General features: G+C 40.5%; 1 protein-coding gene across 3 annotated transcripts in view; it reads left to right on the top strand.

The window, feature by feature from the left end:
• Positions 1–17,124, top strand: part of DAPK2 (death associated protein kinase 2) — a 199,478-nt gene that overhangs the window by 168,932 nt on the left and 13,422 nt on the right. For 2 of the 3 annotated variants that reach the window (XM_016427663.2, XM_016427664.2), the window contains exons 9-10: positions 1,078–1,123; positions 4,678–11,277. In XM_016427663.2, coding sequence (XP_016283149.1) covers positions 1,078–1,123; positions 4,678–5,307 — 676 coding nt within the window. In that variant the 3' untranslated portion in view covers positions 5,308–11,277. Of the gene's footprint in view, positions 1–1,077; positions 1,124–4,677; positions 11,278–17,124 lie in introns of those variants that run through there. The other variant, XM_016427665.2, reaches the window with a different exon arrangement.

The raw sequence follows: 17,124 nt of genomic DNA, 5'->3' as shown, positions 1-17,124 counted from the left end.
TCCAACTCATTTGACAGATGAGGAAACTGAGGCAGAGAGGTTTAAGTGGCTTGAAGCCAAAGATACTGGAGTGGTTTGCCATTTCCTTCTCTAGCTTACTTGACAGATGAAAGCATTGAGCCAAACAGGGTTAAGGGACTTGCCCAGGGTCATACAGCTAGTAAGTTTCTGAGGTCAAATTTAGACTCAGATCCTCCTGACTAGCATTCTATCTAGGCACCACCTAGCTTCCTTAGACATAATGGTAAGGTTAAATTTTTTTTTACAGTTTTCAGAGCAACTGTGAAAATCAGGATGTAGTACCTTTTGAGAGGCAGAGTGGGAGATACCCTAGATAAAGAAGTGTAGTCCTATAGAGTTCAAAACTGAATGGTTTAGCTCCATCCAGGTACAATCTCCAGAAGTCTAGTTTGGAGCATATGATTGATGGAGTAATTTCCCTTCAAGCTTTAAATTCTATTATCCATTGAACCCCCCCCCCAAAAAAAAACAAACAAACAGAGGTATGTGGAAAAGCCCTTGACCTCTGAAAGATCCTAGGAAAAAGAAACAACTTTAGTGTTTGTGACATGCCTGATTGATAACAGGTATGAAGGATTGAGAACTAAACAAACCTTTTCTATTATGAGACCAAGGTGAAGAATTTAATTACTCATTAATAATTGAGCTTTCTGTTGAAGACATTTTTCTCAGGAGTATATGGTGTACTCGGAACCCCCATAGACTTTGATCTTACATTATACTTCCCATTATTTTTTTTTAATCAGGGCTCTAGTTGACCCGAGTTCAAATTTGGCCTCAGACACTTACTAGCTCTGCGACCCTGGGCAAGTCACTTAACTTCTATTTGCCTTAATCTCCTAGAAAAGGAAATGGAAAACCACTGCAGTATCTTTGCCAAGAAAACTTCAGTGACAATATTGGCATGCTATGGTCCACAGAGTTGCAAAGAGTGGCACACAAACTGAACAATGACAGTAGTTGAAAGGGGAAAAATTTAATTTCTATAAATATCGGGGGTGGGGTAGGGCTGTAAGCAAATACTTTCCTCATTAAGTTTTTTTGTTCCTTCTTCAGGAAACGGCTCACAATCCAAGAAGCACTCACTCATCCATGGATCACGGTAAGGATATATAAGTGGTAAATAAGTGCCGGTGATGCTTTTTTTTTTTTCCAGTGAGTGAACTTGAACTCATCTTGCTTGGCTACTAGTACCAGATGTGGCTTAGCCTCTTCCCCATTCAGAAGCCACCACTTACTGATCTGACACACCACTCAACATCAAACTTTCTTGTGTTATACTCAGCCTTAGTGGGTGTTAGTTAGACACCCCCAGCTAACTAGACTGCCACATCTTATTCAAATGAGTTGACACTAATTTAAACTAGCTTGCTGATTCATTGAAGATTCTGAACCTCATTTGGAAGGAAAAGAACAAAACAAATGCAAATGGGAACTTTCTAGTTTGGGACCATCTCATAGAGAGTTCATGGATAGGAAAAGCTTGGGGTTATCTTTCCTTCTTAAAGTCAATGTTCCTTAAACATCCAAATGCCAATTCCAGTTTTTAAAAAATGATCAGCATTCCACTCCTCATTCCAGGTGTTTGACATGTTTGAAACCAGCAGCATACTTCTTTTTCTTTACTTTCTTCTTCCTGACCCAAGCTGACCACCCTGCCCTCTTTGATGGTAGTGAGAGGCATGTCATTACAAAGGTAGTTGAGAGAAGATCACAGAAAACAGTTTTCTAGTCTAGACAGAAGGAGAAAATCCAGGCAGGCCTTAGTCATCAAACAAACAGCTTGACCTATCATCATTTCTTTCTCTCTTTCTCTCCTCTTACCCCCCCTCCCCAACCCGTCAAAGATGGTGGCTCTTTGTGCCAGGGGATTTCCTGCTCATGACTTTTGTGATCACTCTTCCTACTCATTGTTCAAAGATAACTCTAGTGTAGGAAGAGTAGAGTTGGGAATGTTGGGGAGAATTTGTCAAAGATAGTCTTGTCTGTCATAGATTAAGTAGGTGTCTTCTAGCAAGTTACTCACCTCTGTAGAATTCATTTTCCTCCTCTGTAAAATACATTCTCCAATTCTGTGATTAAGGTTATGCTGGCATTTACCAGCCATGGTAAAGTCCTAGAGGCCTTTCAAGTAGGAGTATTTGATTCCCATCTCCAATGCCTTCCCAGCCTTATACTGAAATCCTTAGAAGACATCTAGGTTTATGTACACCCAAGGTAGGGCTAAAGAAGAGTGAAAATATGGCTCAGAATAAGGGCATCTCAGTACTCAATATGGCAGGTCAAATCAAAATTGATTTTAAGTGTCTCTGAGCCACAGGTGGTGACCCACCCTATGAATTTCCAGGGCATATCCTGTTTTCCTTCTCATTGTGCCCTTCCCTGTGAGAGCTGTCTCTCAAAGCTTTAGGAGCTAGAGAGGAGAATGGAAAGGCCACAATGATGGAAAGAGTGCTGGAGTCTCATGGTTTGCATTCTAGACCTAGTTCTGACTCTTTGTAGAGGTCCTGGACATTTTCTTCAACTTAGCATCTTACCTTCCTCTTCTTGAGAATAATATTTGTATTACTCATCTCACAGAGCTGTTGTATAAAATATACTTTATAAACTTTGAAGCTCTCTATAAATTTAAAGAATTATGAAGGATATTTTTAAAATGTAGGGATAATTCATACCCTTAACTAGCTTGCTATATAATAGTAGGGTGCTCCTGGCTGGGCCAGCTTCAGACCCACCCCTAGGAGTTTAGGTTTGGTATTAGAATAAAATGAGAACTGGAATTGATCATTTGACAATTAGCAAAAAGAAATTTTACTTAGTTATATAACAAGAAAAGAATTTTTGACAAGGGGAAGATTGAAGATACCTAGAGTTGATTCAGCTTAGTAAAGTTCCCTTAACTGAGATATTAATTTTCCACTCAGGCAATGAGCAAATGATGTCCACCACCTAAGCCAATCAAATCTTAAGGAAAGTTTCAATACCTTTTAAGGAAAACCTAGTCTATATTGCATAGGGGGAGAGGTTAGGATATTATTCTTACCTCATGGAGGAAAAAGACATTTTCATAAAAGTATAAGATCACTTCAATATTTAATGGATCTATAATTTCACTATTGCTGGTTCCCCTTTCAAAGAGAAGCAAGGGCCACTAAACAGAATATAAGTATTCTTGAAAATGCATATTGATTTAGAAAACTACATATTAATCTTATCTATGTTTTGTTGTATTTTTACTCATTTGGTTAAATATTTCCCAACTACATTTTAATCTGGGCCTGAGCATTTGGCACCTCTGAAGTAGATTGTAACCCAACTGGGCCTTAGTAGAATTGATGATCTTTGACTAAAGATCTCTGGTGATGAGGCCTTATTCAATTTATCTGATATTTAGATGACCCATATTTGGAATATTTTAATCTTAGAGAGCCCTACCAAAGCTTGGATCTCACTGGCATGTCTTTCAAATTCTCCAGGATCACCACCACACCTCACTGAAATATTGGAGTATGACTAGTCAGCAGTAATACAAGGCAATATATGTGCCAAATGAGTAATGAAAGACAGTAAGTGTTATGGAAGTTTGCAGGAGGGAGATCTATATGGAACTAGAATAGTCAGGGAAAGCCTCATGGAGGAGATGGGTTTTGAACTGGTCCTTAAAAGATAGAGATCGGATTTTGAACCATGAAAGAGACATAGATAGGACATTCTAAACTAGACAAATGTGCAGAAGTGGGAATTGTTTTGAAGTGGTCACCTTTCCCATCCAGCATGCTGCCTGTTGTTTTTGTTGCATTGGATGTGAGTATACAAGGTACCACAAAAAGTCCCCCATATAGTTATTCTCTCCATTCAATCCAAATCTGACTCTTCATTTTGTGATTCAAGTCTGAAAGGGAAGGTATTATAATGGATAGAGAGCCTGTTTCAAAACCAGGAAGACCTAGTTTCAAGTTCTGCTGCTGACACCTCTTAGTGCTTGGGCAAAAATCTTTAGAACATAAATTTCAGAGGAAGTGCCAACCCTCTTGGGTAAAAGGAATTTCCTCACCTGGGAGTTCCCTATACTAATCTAATCACAGATCCAGGTCTTATCCCTAGGAATGCCAGCTATTCTTTTAGGCACTAGGCATCTGGGGATAAAACAAGGCAAAATAGCCCCTGCCCACAAGGAGCTTACATTCTACCCAAAACTCTGAAAAAGCTGTGTTTGCCCTGAAAGGGTTGTTGCCTTCTAACTGCAGGCTATTGCTTGTGTGAGCATCTGGTGATGGAGTTTGCTGATCTTTGCATGACCATAAGAACTGACCAGTCCTAGGACGACATGGAAACCCAAACGACTGCTAGTGGTGGTGCTATTTTGTGTGTGCCTGGGGAAGGGTCCTGCTTACTCTTAGTGGTCATCTTCCTTCCCCTGAAGTCAATATGCAAGGTTTGCCCTCCCCCTCATCATCCCCAAATGCACTCTTTATTCCTTTCCATTTGGTCTTTGGGAACTCGGGTGCTCACCACTCTCCCATCCTTTCCCGGAGTCTGTTGCATGCAGCGAATGCCGAATGCCGAAGAGTGTGAATCCTTGGTCTGCCTTGTGCAACAGTCTTCCTTGCCCGTGCCCAAATAATACTCTGGTTCTTCTGTCCAAATGCTCTCCAGTCCAAAGGAGAAGCCAAAGCCTTGGAACCCAGGAAGACAGAGCCCCCCCAGCTGAAGACCAAGCGCTTGAGAGAATACACCATCAAGTGTCACTCCAGCATGCCCCGCAATAACACCTACGTTAACTTTGAGCGCTTTGCCCGGGTGGTTGAAGACGTTGCTGATGTGGAGCAGAGCTGCAACACCCTGGCCACAGCCCACGACTCTCTCCAAGATGACGTGGAGGCGCTGCTGTCCATCTATAACGAGAAGGAAGCCTGGTACAGAGAAGAGAGCGAAAACACTCGCTACAGCCTTTCCCAGCTCAAGTATGAGTACCGCAAAGTAGAGGCCATGAAGAAGGCTCTCCGGGAGGACATCCAGACCGCGTACTCTGACCTGGGGAGTGTAGCTGGGAAATATGCACAGCTCGGGACTCAGTACGAAGCTCTACGGCGGGAACTTTCTGAGGACTTGAGGTGGATCCAGGACCTCATGAGTGACTTCCAGCAAGAGAAGGGCAGTGAGGAAAGCCTTGGCTCTGATTTCAACAGAGATGTGAATACGTCGCTAATGGAACTGTTAAATAGGTCTTGCAGCGAAGACTTCCTGGCAGGTTTAAAGCTCAGGGTTACAGAATCGAGCCAGTAATGGGGCCTAATTGGTTTGCCAAAGCACGATCTCAATAGTCTTGCCGCTGCTACTGCTGCTGCGGAGACATCCTCCCAGAAAGGAATTGTTCCCGGTGCCTCTCGGCCCCTCTCTTCCCCACCCCCACCTCAGCCCCTTCAGACTGGCTTTCTCACCTTTCCATTGAATCAGAAGGTGCCGGTACTAATTAGTGCGGCCGCGAATGAGGCTCCCTGTCCCCATTCCCCGACCCCCACCGTATTTCCAGCTTCTCTTCAGCCTGCACCTGACGTTTCATTAGGGCACTCACTGATGAGAGGGTTTCCGTCCCATATGGCTAAGCCCGGAGCGCTCTGGCCAGTACTTGATTATTGATTGGAGATGATGACTTTGGTCACGTTGGGTTTACCACCTACTCGTCTCACAGTTTCTAGCCCCGTTCACCTTGGTTACCATTACTTGGGAGGAACATGGTGCTTGCTCTCTGTGGGCGCTTAGTATAAAGGAGGCTGGAGAAAAGAATGTTTCCACCCCAGGCATTGGGCTAGAGTTCTGGGCTTTGTGCAGAACACCCCCAGCTACTTCCCCTCCCATAGCTCTCCCTAAAGCCCCGGGAAGTAGAAAGAAGAAGGGTTGTTATTATGCCTTCGTGACAAAGGAAGAGTCGGAAGTCAACCCAGGGCTCCCGAGCCCAGGTCCAGCTTCAGAGCATCCTAGAAGCGTCAGGAAACAAACATTTATTTGGTTTTTACTGTGTGTCAATCACTGTAACGGTGGTGAGAAGGGAGGGAAGGCAAAGAAAGACACAGAGCAGTCTCTGTCCTTACAGAGTTTTTATATTCGCAGGGGGCAACAATAGTTATTTAAATAGGTACATACAACCGCTGTCATTCAAGAGGCATTTATTAAGCGTTTACTGTGTACTAAGCACTGTACTAAGTTGGAGGGGGAAGGAGGAGAGGAAGGAGAGGAATGCAAAGAAAGACAAAAACCAGTCTCTATCTTTTAGGAGCTTGTAGATTCTAATTGGGGAGGTGACAGTCATTTAAATAGTACTAAAGAATCTGTAAGTCAGTTAACAGGCGTTTTTCAAAAAGCCCTTATCTTCTATCTTAGTATCAGTTCTGAAGAGTGGCAAAGGTTAGGCAGTTGGGGTTAAGTGACTTGCTTAGAGTCACACAGCTCCTGGTCCTCCTGGCCCAGCAGTCTATCTGCTGTGCTAACTAGCTGTCCTTTAACAGGCATTTATTAATTGCTCTTTAGCTAAGGGATGTTGATGCCCCCTCCCCCGAAAAGGGCAAAAATAATAACACTTTTAAAATTAGTCCCTCAAAGAGCACACAGCTAGAGTATTGCCCTATATTTTCCCATGGGAATTTGAATGTTCTGGAAGAATCATTATCCCTATATGGTCTCTACCCAAGAACTCTTTATGCCAAATTCATTGCTACCAATATATACCCTGAAAGCAAGAAGTCAAGTTAATAAGCTTTTATTAAGCATTTACTATGTGCCAGACACTGTGCTACCATCTCGGGATACAAAGGCAAGACAACAAAGCCTTCAAGGAGCTCACATTCTCTCTACTGATTGACTGATGGATAGAATTTATTCCCAGGTATAGTAGCTCCTCCCCTCCCACCACAGAAGGTATTACTCAACAAAAAAGATATGTATATCTACATTATGTCTTTTGTGTTTTTATTTGTCAGTTTATTCCCTGGAGGTGGACATTCACAAGTTGTTCTTCAAATATGAATTCTCTAGCTGTGTATAATCTTCTCTTGGTTTGATGCCTTTCACTCTTCACTACTTTAAGTAGGTCTTTCCAAGTTTTTGAAAAATTAGCCAGCTCATCATTCCATTTCTTATAGTGTAGTAGTATTCCATCACAATCATATGCCACAATTTGTTCAGCCATTTGCCAGTTACTGGATATCCTCTTGGTTTCTAGTACTTTACCACCACAAAGAGCATGGCTATAAATATTTTGGAACATATAGATTCTTTTCCTTTTTCCCTGATCTCCTTGGGAAACAGATCCAACAGTGGTCTTGCTGGGTCTAAGGATATACACAATTTAATAACTCTCTGGGCATAATTCCAGATTGCTCTCCAAAATGGTTGGATCGTTCACAGTTCTACCAATAGTGTGTGTATCTCCATTTTCCCACATTCTCTCCAACATTTGTCATTTTGCCCTGTTATCATTTTAGCCAATCTAATAGGTGTGAGATGATATCTTGAAATTGTTTTGATTTGTATTTGTATTTCTCTAATCAGTAGTGATTTAGAGCATTTTTCCATATGCCTACATATGGTAAACTTGTAATGGAGAATATAACTACATACACATGAGTTATGTTTAGTATAAATTGGAGGTAACCTTGGAAGAAAGACACGGGGTGGAACAGAAACCAGAAAAGGCTTCTTGCAAAAGGTAGGAATTGAGTTGAGCCTTGAGGACATGAGATGTGAGGACATGAGATGTGAGGACATTTCCAGAGTCTGGAACAACCTCTGAATAGGCACAGAGTCAAAAGATGGAATGTATTATGAGAGGAATTAGCCAGAAAGCCAATGTGTGACTGGATTGTAGAGTTCAAGGAGGGAAGTAATTTGTGGGGCTTCATATAACTGCTCTGAAAGTTAAGTTTAGGGAGGAAATAGTGGGGTAAGTAAGATTTAGCCCTTATCATTTCCTTCATACTAAGGTATTTGAACTAACTGACTCAAAGTTCATCCCAAGGAGATAATAGTCCTCTTCCCTTGCTCAGAGGGATTTGTAATTCTTTTTGATCTGAGAATTTTGTTCTTTCTTTTTTTTTAACCCTTATTTTCTCTCTTAATAGCAACTCTAAGAGAGAAAGACAAGGCCTAGGTAAATGAAAACGTTAAATGATTGCCCAGGGTCATACAGCTAGGAAGTATCTGAGTCCATTTCTGAACTCCAGGCCTCCCAATTTTGAACCTGACACTCTATCCACTGAGCTGCCCCTGAAATGAGAATTTCATGGTGATTTTTGTGGTTCACAGCTCTGGAAACTTTGGGGATCATTATAATGAATGGTACCTTGAGACAGCATCATATACTATGGGTACAGAGTAGGAAGATAGATCCAATGTCCAGAGAACTGGGTCCAAATCTTGGTTTTGTGACCCTGGTTAGATCACTTCCCTTCTTTCCAGGACCTTTGTTCATAAAATGGGGACAGTATTATTTCCATTACATCCTTGACAGCCCTATGTATGAGGAAAGTGTCTTATAAACCTTAAAGTGCAACATAGCTACTAATAACTCTCGGTTGATTCAGAAATAAGCTATTATGATTTTTTATCTTCATGTCCTCATAGAGTTACCATAGCACCTAGAGGTCTGATGCTCTTTATGTCCCAGATAGAAGTGACTGTTAATTAGGTGCTTAATATATGTAAGGCATTTTGTAGCCCAGATTACTGAGGAAATAAGGCTTGGGACCATCAACATCCATGTGAAGTAGTAACTATGCAAGTCCCAAATGAGTCAGCCAGTAAGTGCTAGAAGAAGAGATTAATTCACCCAATAGGATTTTAATCTTTCTAAGTCCAAGGTAACAAATAACAACCAATAAAATAAAATCTAATAAGGAACAGAATTTCAAACTTGGAAGACTACGGAACAGGAATCACCTCTGAGCTATCCCCTGTGATCATCCCCCCCCCCTTTTTTTAAAGCTTCAAATAATAAAGAACCTGCTACTTTCTGAAGCAGCAAGTCACTTAATCATATTTGCCCCAGTTTCCTCAGTTATAGAATGTACCTGGGAAGAAAATGGCAAACCACTCCAGTATCTTTGCCAAGAAAACCCCAAATGGAGTTGTGAAGAGTTGGATATAGCTGAATGACAACAGCAAAATAATTAAAAGAAATGATTGCCATTGTTTTGAGGGTATTAAAATGGGGAAAAGAGAAGAAAGGGCGTCTTTTTTTGGAACCGTGATTTTAGAGCAAAAAAAGAGATCTTAAAATGATAGATTTCAAGAGGGAAGGGATATAGTACAATCCCCTTATTAGTTTTTTAGCTAAAAAAAAAAAACAAACTGAGTCCAGAAAGGTTTTGATTTGTCCAAGGTCTCATAGGTGATAAAGAACAGAGGCAGGAATTCAGAATAGATGCTCTCCCTCGAAATCTAGAATTCTTTCCACTGCTCTATAGTGCTCAGGGAGATAACACAATCTCATGGAAAGAATCCTGGACTTGGAGATAAGGCCTGGGTTCAAATTATGCCTCTGAAAGTTGCTAGTTGTCTAATCATGGATAAGTTATTTAACTACCCTGAACCCTATTATCTTTATCTGTCAAATGGAGATAATATTGGTCACACTCAGGATATCTAGGTGGCTCAGTGGATAGAGATAGGAGGCCCTGGGTTCAAATCTGGCCTCAGACACTTCCTAGCTGTGTGACTCTGGGCAAGTCACTTAACCCCTATTGCTCTTGTACCTTAGAACCATTACACAATATTGATCCTAAGTCAGAAGATAAGAGTTAAAAAAAGACTGGCCATATACACTTAGCTCATTGGGGTTGTTGTCAGGATCAAATGAAAGAATGTATGTAGAATCAGTTAGTCTTTAATCTCTCATTTTAAAAAAGGGGAAACCAATGCTCAGAAAGGTTAAGTCATTTTTCCAAGTGTTACACAACTAGCTAATGATCTTTTGACTCCCAATGAGTAGTATGGTAGTAGATATTTAACAACCAGCAGCGAAAAAAAATGTAAACATGATCCAATAAAAAAAAAAATCCTTACCTTTTTTGCCTTAGTATCAATTCTAAAACAGAAGAGCAGCAAGAGCTAGACAATCTGGGTTAAGTGACTTGTGCAGGGTCACACAGCTATGAAGTGTCTGAGGTTAGATTTGAACCCAGATCCTCCTAGCTCTAGGCCTGGTGCTCTATCCATTGTGTTACCTGGCATGATACACTTTTAAATTTAATTACATCATTAACATTTTCTTCATAACTTTCTTAATTTTATATAATCATCATAGTAGTCAACCAAGCACTGACTTATAGTGTTTGCCTATTTCCAAGGCATAAATTCTCACACTGGAAATTTAAGAGTTGGTTTTGGAACTGCTACAAACTGGTTTAGGCTTCCAGACCAGTGGTGGATTGGGGTTTGGTTTGGTTTCTTCATCAGTGGAATTGCGCCTTCCATGCTCACATCCAAACACTGGTAATATTTTTGTCATTTCACAATAACCTTCCTCTATATCTGATGTCCACAATTTAAAACAAAATAATTCTGAGCACCCTAGCACATGAGAACTTGGGACAGAGGACTGTCTTTCAGGAAACTCAAGAAACAGCAGAATCAAGGGCAACAATTAGAAGACAAAGATAGTGTTCAGAGTAAGAAAACTTCTTGCTGTCTTTCTTAAGATGAAAGATGAAGTTATGTTTGATGGCCTTTGGAAGGCTGCTTCCCTCTCTGAAATTACTGAAGACTTGTACCTTGCCAAAATATTAAGGAAGAACCTCTCCAAGTTCGGTTGGTGAAGAATTTTTATAATTATGACTTCTTGGTTTTGTCTCCTATATAAATTCTAATTTTCACATAGACTCTGTGTTATCTTTTCTTAAAGAGAGTGACCCCTGTGAAATCCTAAATTCTATCTTAGGTTCTGCCCTTTTGGTTCTCTATCCTTTTCCACGGACTACTAACAAGCTTGAGCAGCCTTGCTTGAGGTCCTAATGAAGAGTGACAAGATCAGACAACACAGGATTGAATAGTGGGAGAGAAAAAAACAAAAACAACCCTGCATTTTCAAAGAGAAGACCAATGACCACTTAGAGACAGGAGTAACCTTTCAATCCTGGGACTGAAATGGTCGGTGCTATACCACGAGAGGAAAGCTTTCATTGCTATGCTCTGATCTACTTTCCAAGACAAAAATGACAAATTTAGCACAAAGGGATTTAGAAACAAGAATGGGCAATTGACTAGAAGAGACTTTTATATAATTATATGTATATAATTATATAATTACTGATTTATATAACACACACTCTCTCTCTCCTCTCCTCTCCTCTCCTCTCCTCTCCTCTCCTCTCCTCTCCTCTCCTCTCCTCTCCTCTCCTCTCCTCTCCTCTCCTCTCCTCTCCTCTCCTCTCCTCTCCTCTCTTCTCCTCTTCTCTCTCCTTCCAGAAGCCCCCTCCCTAAACTTAGCAGATATCCCTTCATTGAAAATAATTTAGTGATTCCCTAATTCCTCACCTAAATGAAGAGTTTCAACAATGGGATCAGAATGTCCTTAATATCTTACATGTAGTGAGTCTACCAACTCTCTTCTAATGAGGTTTTATTGGAATTCTATTGATCACCCAGGGATTTTACTGTGGGGTTCTACTAAAGAAGGAATATAGAACCTTTTAGAATGGAGGGACCAAGTTTCTGACACTTGTTCTTCCAAAAAAAGAGTAATAATGAAAGAAGGCTAACAGGATGATTTCTCCATCCCACCCCATTCTCCCACCAAAATTTCTCCCAGAACTTCTTTCCCCCTTAATAAGGTATTTATTTGACTTTATATGCTTTCCTAGTAAGGCATAAATATCCCATGACCCGGACAAAAGGATGCTGGGTGACTAAGGCAAAGGCTGCCACAGATCCCTTCTCTGTGACTTAAAAAAAAACCAGGAATAGCCAGGTGGTTCAGTGGATTGAGAACCATGCCAGAGATGGAAAATCTTGGGTTCAAATGTGGCCTCAGACATTTCCTGTCTGTGTGATCCTGTGTGGAACCAGTACATGGTATTGATTCTAAGATGAGAGATAAAGATATTTTAAAAAATAAATTAAATATATATATGTATATATATCTTGGTAGGTTTCCTAACTAGCACTTATATATCACTTTTAACATTTGCATAGCTCTTTACAATATTATCTCATTTGGTTCTCATGTCAACCGTCAACCGTGGGAGGTAGGTGCTATTATTATCTCCATTTTATAGCTAAAGAAACTGAGGCAAACAGAGAGGTTAAGTGACTTGCCCCAGATCACAGTATTTGAGGCAGGTTATGAACTCAGGTAGTCTTAACTTAGGGCCCATTACTTTATCCACTCTGTTCCAGGCACTGGGGATACCAGTGCAATGAATGAAACTATCTCTTCTTGCCAGGACCTTACATTCTAAAGCTATGATTCCTCAAGGTACTTGGAAGCCATATTACTCTCTTTGTGTCCTCTTTTGCAAGAGAAGTGGAGAGAAAGGCCTTGGATCTGTCCAGGACAAGAAACAACAGGTTAAAAAGGCCTCTGAGAGGATTAGAATACTTAAGATACTCCTCAATTCAATGGGCTTTTGCTTAGTGTCTACCTTGTACCCAGAATGTGCTAGGTATTCTGGTGGATGATAAAAGAAGTAGCTATAAAGTTCCTGTTCTTAAGGAGATTATTTTATTTATCCTGGCACAGTCAGGAGGTAAACCAGCAAGGGGTTTGGACTGCTGTTGTCTGAGTTCCCACAGGTACAATGTAAGCGGGGTTGGCCCAGCCAGAGGAGGAAAGTCTTGGCAGATAAGTCTCAGTTCATGAGGGACCAGAAGCAAGAGGCAGATTATCCAGAGAAAAAAAGATCAGCTAGTTGAATAAATAATAGGTACAAAATGTAAGTTAAATGGGTCATCTGAAGACTAGACAAGGAGATGATCAATGACTCGAGATTGGAAACAAGCAGGAGGCATAATCTGTGATCAGACAAGAATTCAGAGAAATCAGGTAAAGAGCAATGTTCTGGACTTCAGTCTTGTTGTCTATAAAATGATAGTTTGGGACTAAATAGCCTCTGAGACCCCTTCCAGCCCTAGGTCTAGGATTCAATGATCCTGAGATCTGAGCTTGAGCAAAGATCATGTACCCATTATGTCAGTGTCAACATCAGCATGCATACACCTTTGAATCCTGGTCTTGTGCTGGGAAACTTTATTCCCTTTGTTCTGACAAATGAGCATCAGATTTGAATAGCTCCCAACCACTTAGAATAATTTCCTTCAATCAATCAGTTAACAAGGATTCTAAAGAGAGAACTACCAAAAGAGTCCATGACACATACAAAAAAGACTAAGAAACTCTGGTCTAGTAGATGCCAGACACTGCTAATTATTTAATATATGAAGGCAAAAATGAAATTGTTCCTGCCTTCAAGAAACTTAATTCCTTTATGGGGAAAACTGTGTCTGAGCTTCTATTACCCATAATATTCCATAATACCCATAATATCTTGGTCAAATCACAGCCTTTATAAACTTAGTTATAGGTGATAAAACAGTATATTTTTTATTGTTGAGTCATTTTTCAGTTGTATCTGACCCCTTTGGGAACCCATTTCGGGGTCTTCTTGGCAAAGATATTGGAATGATTTGCCATTTCCTTCTCTAGCTCATTTTTTATATGAGGAGAACAAGGTTAAGTGACTTTCCCAGGGAGACACAACTAGAAAATGTCTGAAGCTGGATTTGAACTCAGGAAGATAAGTCTTCCTGACTCCAGACCTGGTATTATATCCATTGTACCACTTTGATGCCCAAGATAGTATATAATATGATACTAACTGATACTAAATAGGGTAATCCAGACATAGTCAAGGCTTTCTGGAAGAGGTGGCATATGAGCTGAATCTTGAAGGATGTAAAGGGTTTGAGTAGGTGCAGGAGAACTTAAAGTAAGCTATGAATACTACAATGAACATGGGCTGTGTAGAAGACAGGAAATCAATCTTTTCTTTCTCAGAATATTCTTCACGTTCTTGTATTATTTTCCTTGGCTTTTTATTTCCCGTTCTCCACTAAACTTTTTATTATGGTATCTTTATCTTAAGAATTGGAAGGGCACTCAGAGGGCATCCATTCTAATTGATCTAATGTGGGCCATGAGATTACAGTATTGCCCAAAGAATTGGCAACTCAGGCAATCTCCATGGTGAGGGAACAAATTTGATTGAGAGTGGAAGGGAGGTTAGGGAATGGTCTTGGTAATGGAGTGACTGCAGTGATGGAAAAGTTTAGCAATGGAAAGGTCCCCAGAGATTTTCAGGAATGCTTTTTATCTTGCTTGGTTGTTAGGAAAAGGGTCAATTGTTTGGGTAGTTGCAGCCTTGCCATTATGCCCAAGGAACTGATGTCACTTTGCCTGTGATTCACCTGCTTTGCCCATGGAGGGGGTGTGTGTGGAAGGGTGAAAACCACAATGCAAATAGAAAGCTAATGATATGTTAACCACCTTAAGACAACTTTGGGTCAATTTTGGCTAGTTCTGAGGAGACTCTAAAGAAGAAAAGTCCCTAATCCACTGTGTCTATGCTGATTGGCTAGTTGTGGAGCTCCTGCCTACATCCTTACAACCACCTTTCAGCATCTGTATACCAACCTTTCTGCATGGTACCCCACAACATCCATGATGAGTGATCATTCAGTCTCAATTTGAAGATTTCCAGGAATGGGCAACTCACCAGCACTCGGGCAGCCCATTCTACTTTTGCACAACTCTAATTATTAGGCAGTTTTCTTTCTTATGTGAATCTAAAAATGGATCTCTTCAACTTTATTCTTTATTCCTAAGTACATGATCTGGTAAAACAAGTCTGATCCTTCTTCTATATCATAGATCTTCAAATTTTTGAAAATAGCTATTTTATTCCCTCCAGTTCTCTTGTTCCAAATCTTGATTTTCTTTCCAAACCAAATATTCGTATTTCCTGCAGCCCATCCTTAAATGGCATGGTTTCCTTTTTCTTTTCTTTATTAAAATTTAAACCCTTACCTTCTATTTCAGTATCAATTCTAAGAGAGAATACAATAAGGGCTAGGCAATAGGGATTAAGTGACTTGACCAGGGTCACCAAACTGATATTCATTTGAGGTCAAATTTGAATCCAGTTCCTCCTGACTTTAGCTCTCATGCTCTATCCACTGAGTCACCTAGTTGCCCCTCATGAGTTTTGAATCCCCTTACCATTTTGGTTATTCTTCTCTGGACATGCTCCAACTCGTCTTTTTTCTTGTTGTTGTTCTTGTTGGACAAGACTTGCAATTTCATCCATGTAGAAAGCTTCTTTGGAAGAGCTTTTAGGTAGCCACTTAATTCAGGAGATGGTGTGGGACCTGGAGTCAGAAGAACCTAAATTCAAATACCACCTCAGAGATTTCCTAGTTGTGTGACTCTGAGTAAGTCACTTCACTTCTTGTCTGCTTCAATTTCTTTAGCTATAAAATGGGGATAACAATAGCACTTACCTCTCAGGGTTTTTACAAAGATCAAATATTATGAAGCACTTTGTAAACCTTAGAGCACTATATAAATGCAAGCTACTATTATCAGTGTAGGCTGGTACTTTATCTGAAACTTGTATTCTTAGTTGCTTGGGAACCCTAGGAAGTTAGGTGAATTGCCCAGGGTCACACAGAAATTATGTGTCAGGCAAGACATTAACCTTTGGTTTTCCTGACTCTCAAGCCAGTTCCTTATTAACTACATTCCATTATTACCTTTTAAATTATCAATAGTCTCTCCATAAAAAATGCATCAATGCCAACTTCATTTGATTTTATTAGGGTAGCCCAAGATCATTTTAGGTATCTAGGTGATACGTTGGTTGGATAGAGGGTAGGTAGGGCCTGACATCAGGAAGATTCATCTTCGTGGGTTCAAATCTGGCCTCAAACACTTCTGAGCTCTGTAACCCTAGGCAAGTCACTTTACCCCCATTGGTCTCAGTTTCTTCATCTAGAAGAGGCGTCGGAGAAGGAAATGGAAAATTTGTATCTTTGCCAAGAAAACCCCATTTCATTGGCTGCTGATCTGGCTTTTGAGTCACTTTAATTTTGTAATCTATGAAAATTCCCAGGTCCTCCTTCCTTATCCTGCAAATGTGTAGTTGATTTTTTATCATTTGTAAAATAGATATTTAAAATATTTTTTAAAAGAAGTTGCTTTCCTTACAGGTTTCCTTACAGTTGCTTTCCTTACAATAAGGCACACTTAAGTTCATTAAACCATAAGCTGCTGCTGCTGCTGCTGCTGCTGTTGCTGCTGCTTCTTCAGCTTCTTCTTCTTCCTCTTCTTCCTCTTCTTCTTCTTCTTCTTCTTCCTCTTCTTCTTCTTCTTCCTCTTCTTCCTCTTCTTCTTCTTCTTCTTCCTCCTCTTCTTCTTCCTCCTCTTCTTCTTCTGCTTCTGCTGCTTCTGCTTCTGCTTCTGCTTCTGCTGCTTCTGCTTCTGCTTCTGCTTCTGCTGCTTCTGCTTCTGCTTCTGCTTCTTCTTCTGCTTCTGCTTCTTCCTCTGCTTCTTCTTCTTCTTCTTCCTCTTCTTCCTCTTCTTCTTCTTCTTCTTCTTCTTCTGCTTCTGCTTCTGCTTCTGCTGCTTCTGCTTCTCTTCTGCTTCTTCTGCTTCTGTTTCTGCTTCTTTTCATCTGCTTCTGCTTCTTCTTCTTCATAAACCCTTATCTTCCTCTCTAGAATCACTACTGTATATTGGTTCCAAAGTAGAATAGTGGAAGGGTTGGGAAATGGGAGTTAAAGTGACTTGCCCAGGATCACACAGCTTGTAAATATCACAGTCAAATTTGAACACAGGACCTCCTATCTCTACGTGTAGCTCTCAATCCACTGAGCCATATAGCTGTCTCTATACCATAAGCTTCAAATGAGCAGGTTCTTTTCCCCCCACTTTGTATCCCTAGCCCTTAGCACAGGGCCTAGCACATAACAGGCACTTACTGAATGTTTATCGACTGATTATGAACACTAAGGCACTTTAGAAGCATGAGTCATTATTGTTATCATCATCATTTT

The sequence above is a fragment of the Monodelphis domestica genome, chromosome 1, assembly GCF_027887165.1.
Source record: "Monodelphis domestica isolate mMonDom1 chromosome 1, mMonDom1.pri, whole genome shotgun sequence".
Taxonomy (NCBI): Eukaryota; Metazoa; Chordata; class Mammalia; order Didelphimorphia; family Didelphidae; genus Monodelphis; species Monodelphis domestica.
This window is presented reverse-complemented; position numbering and strand designations above follow the sequence as displayed.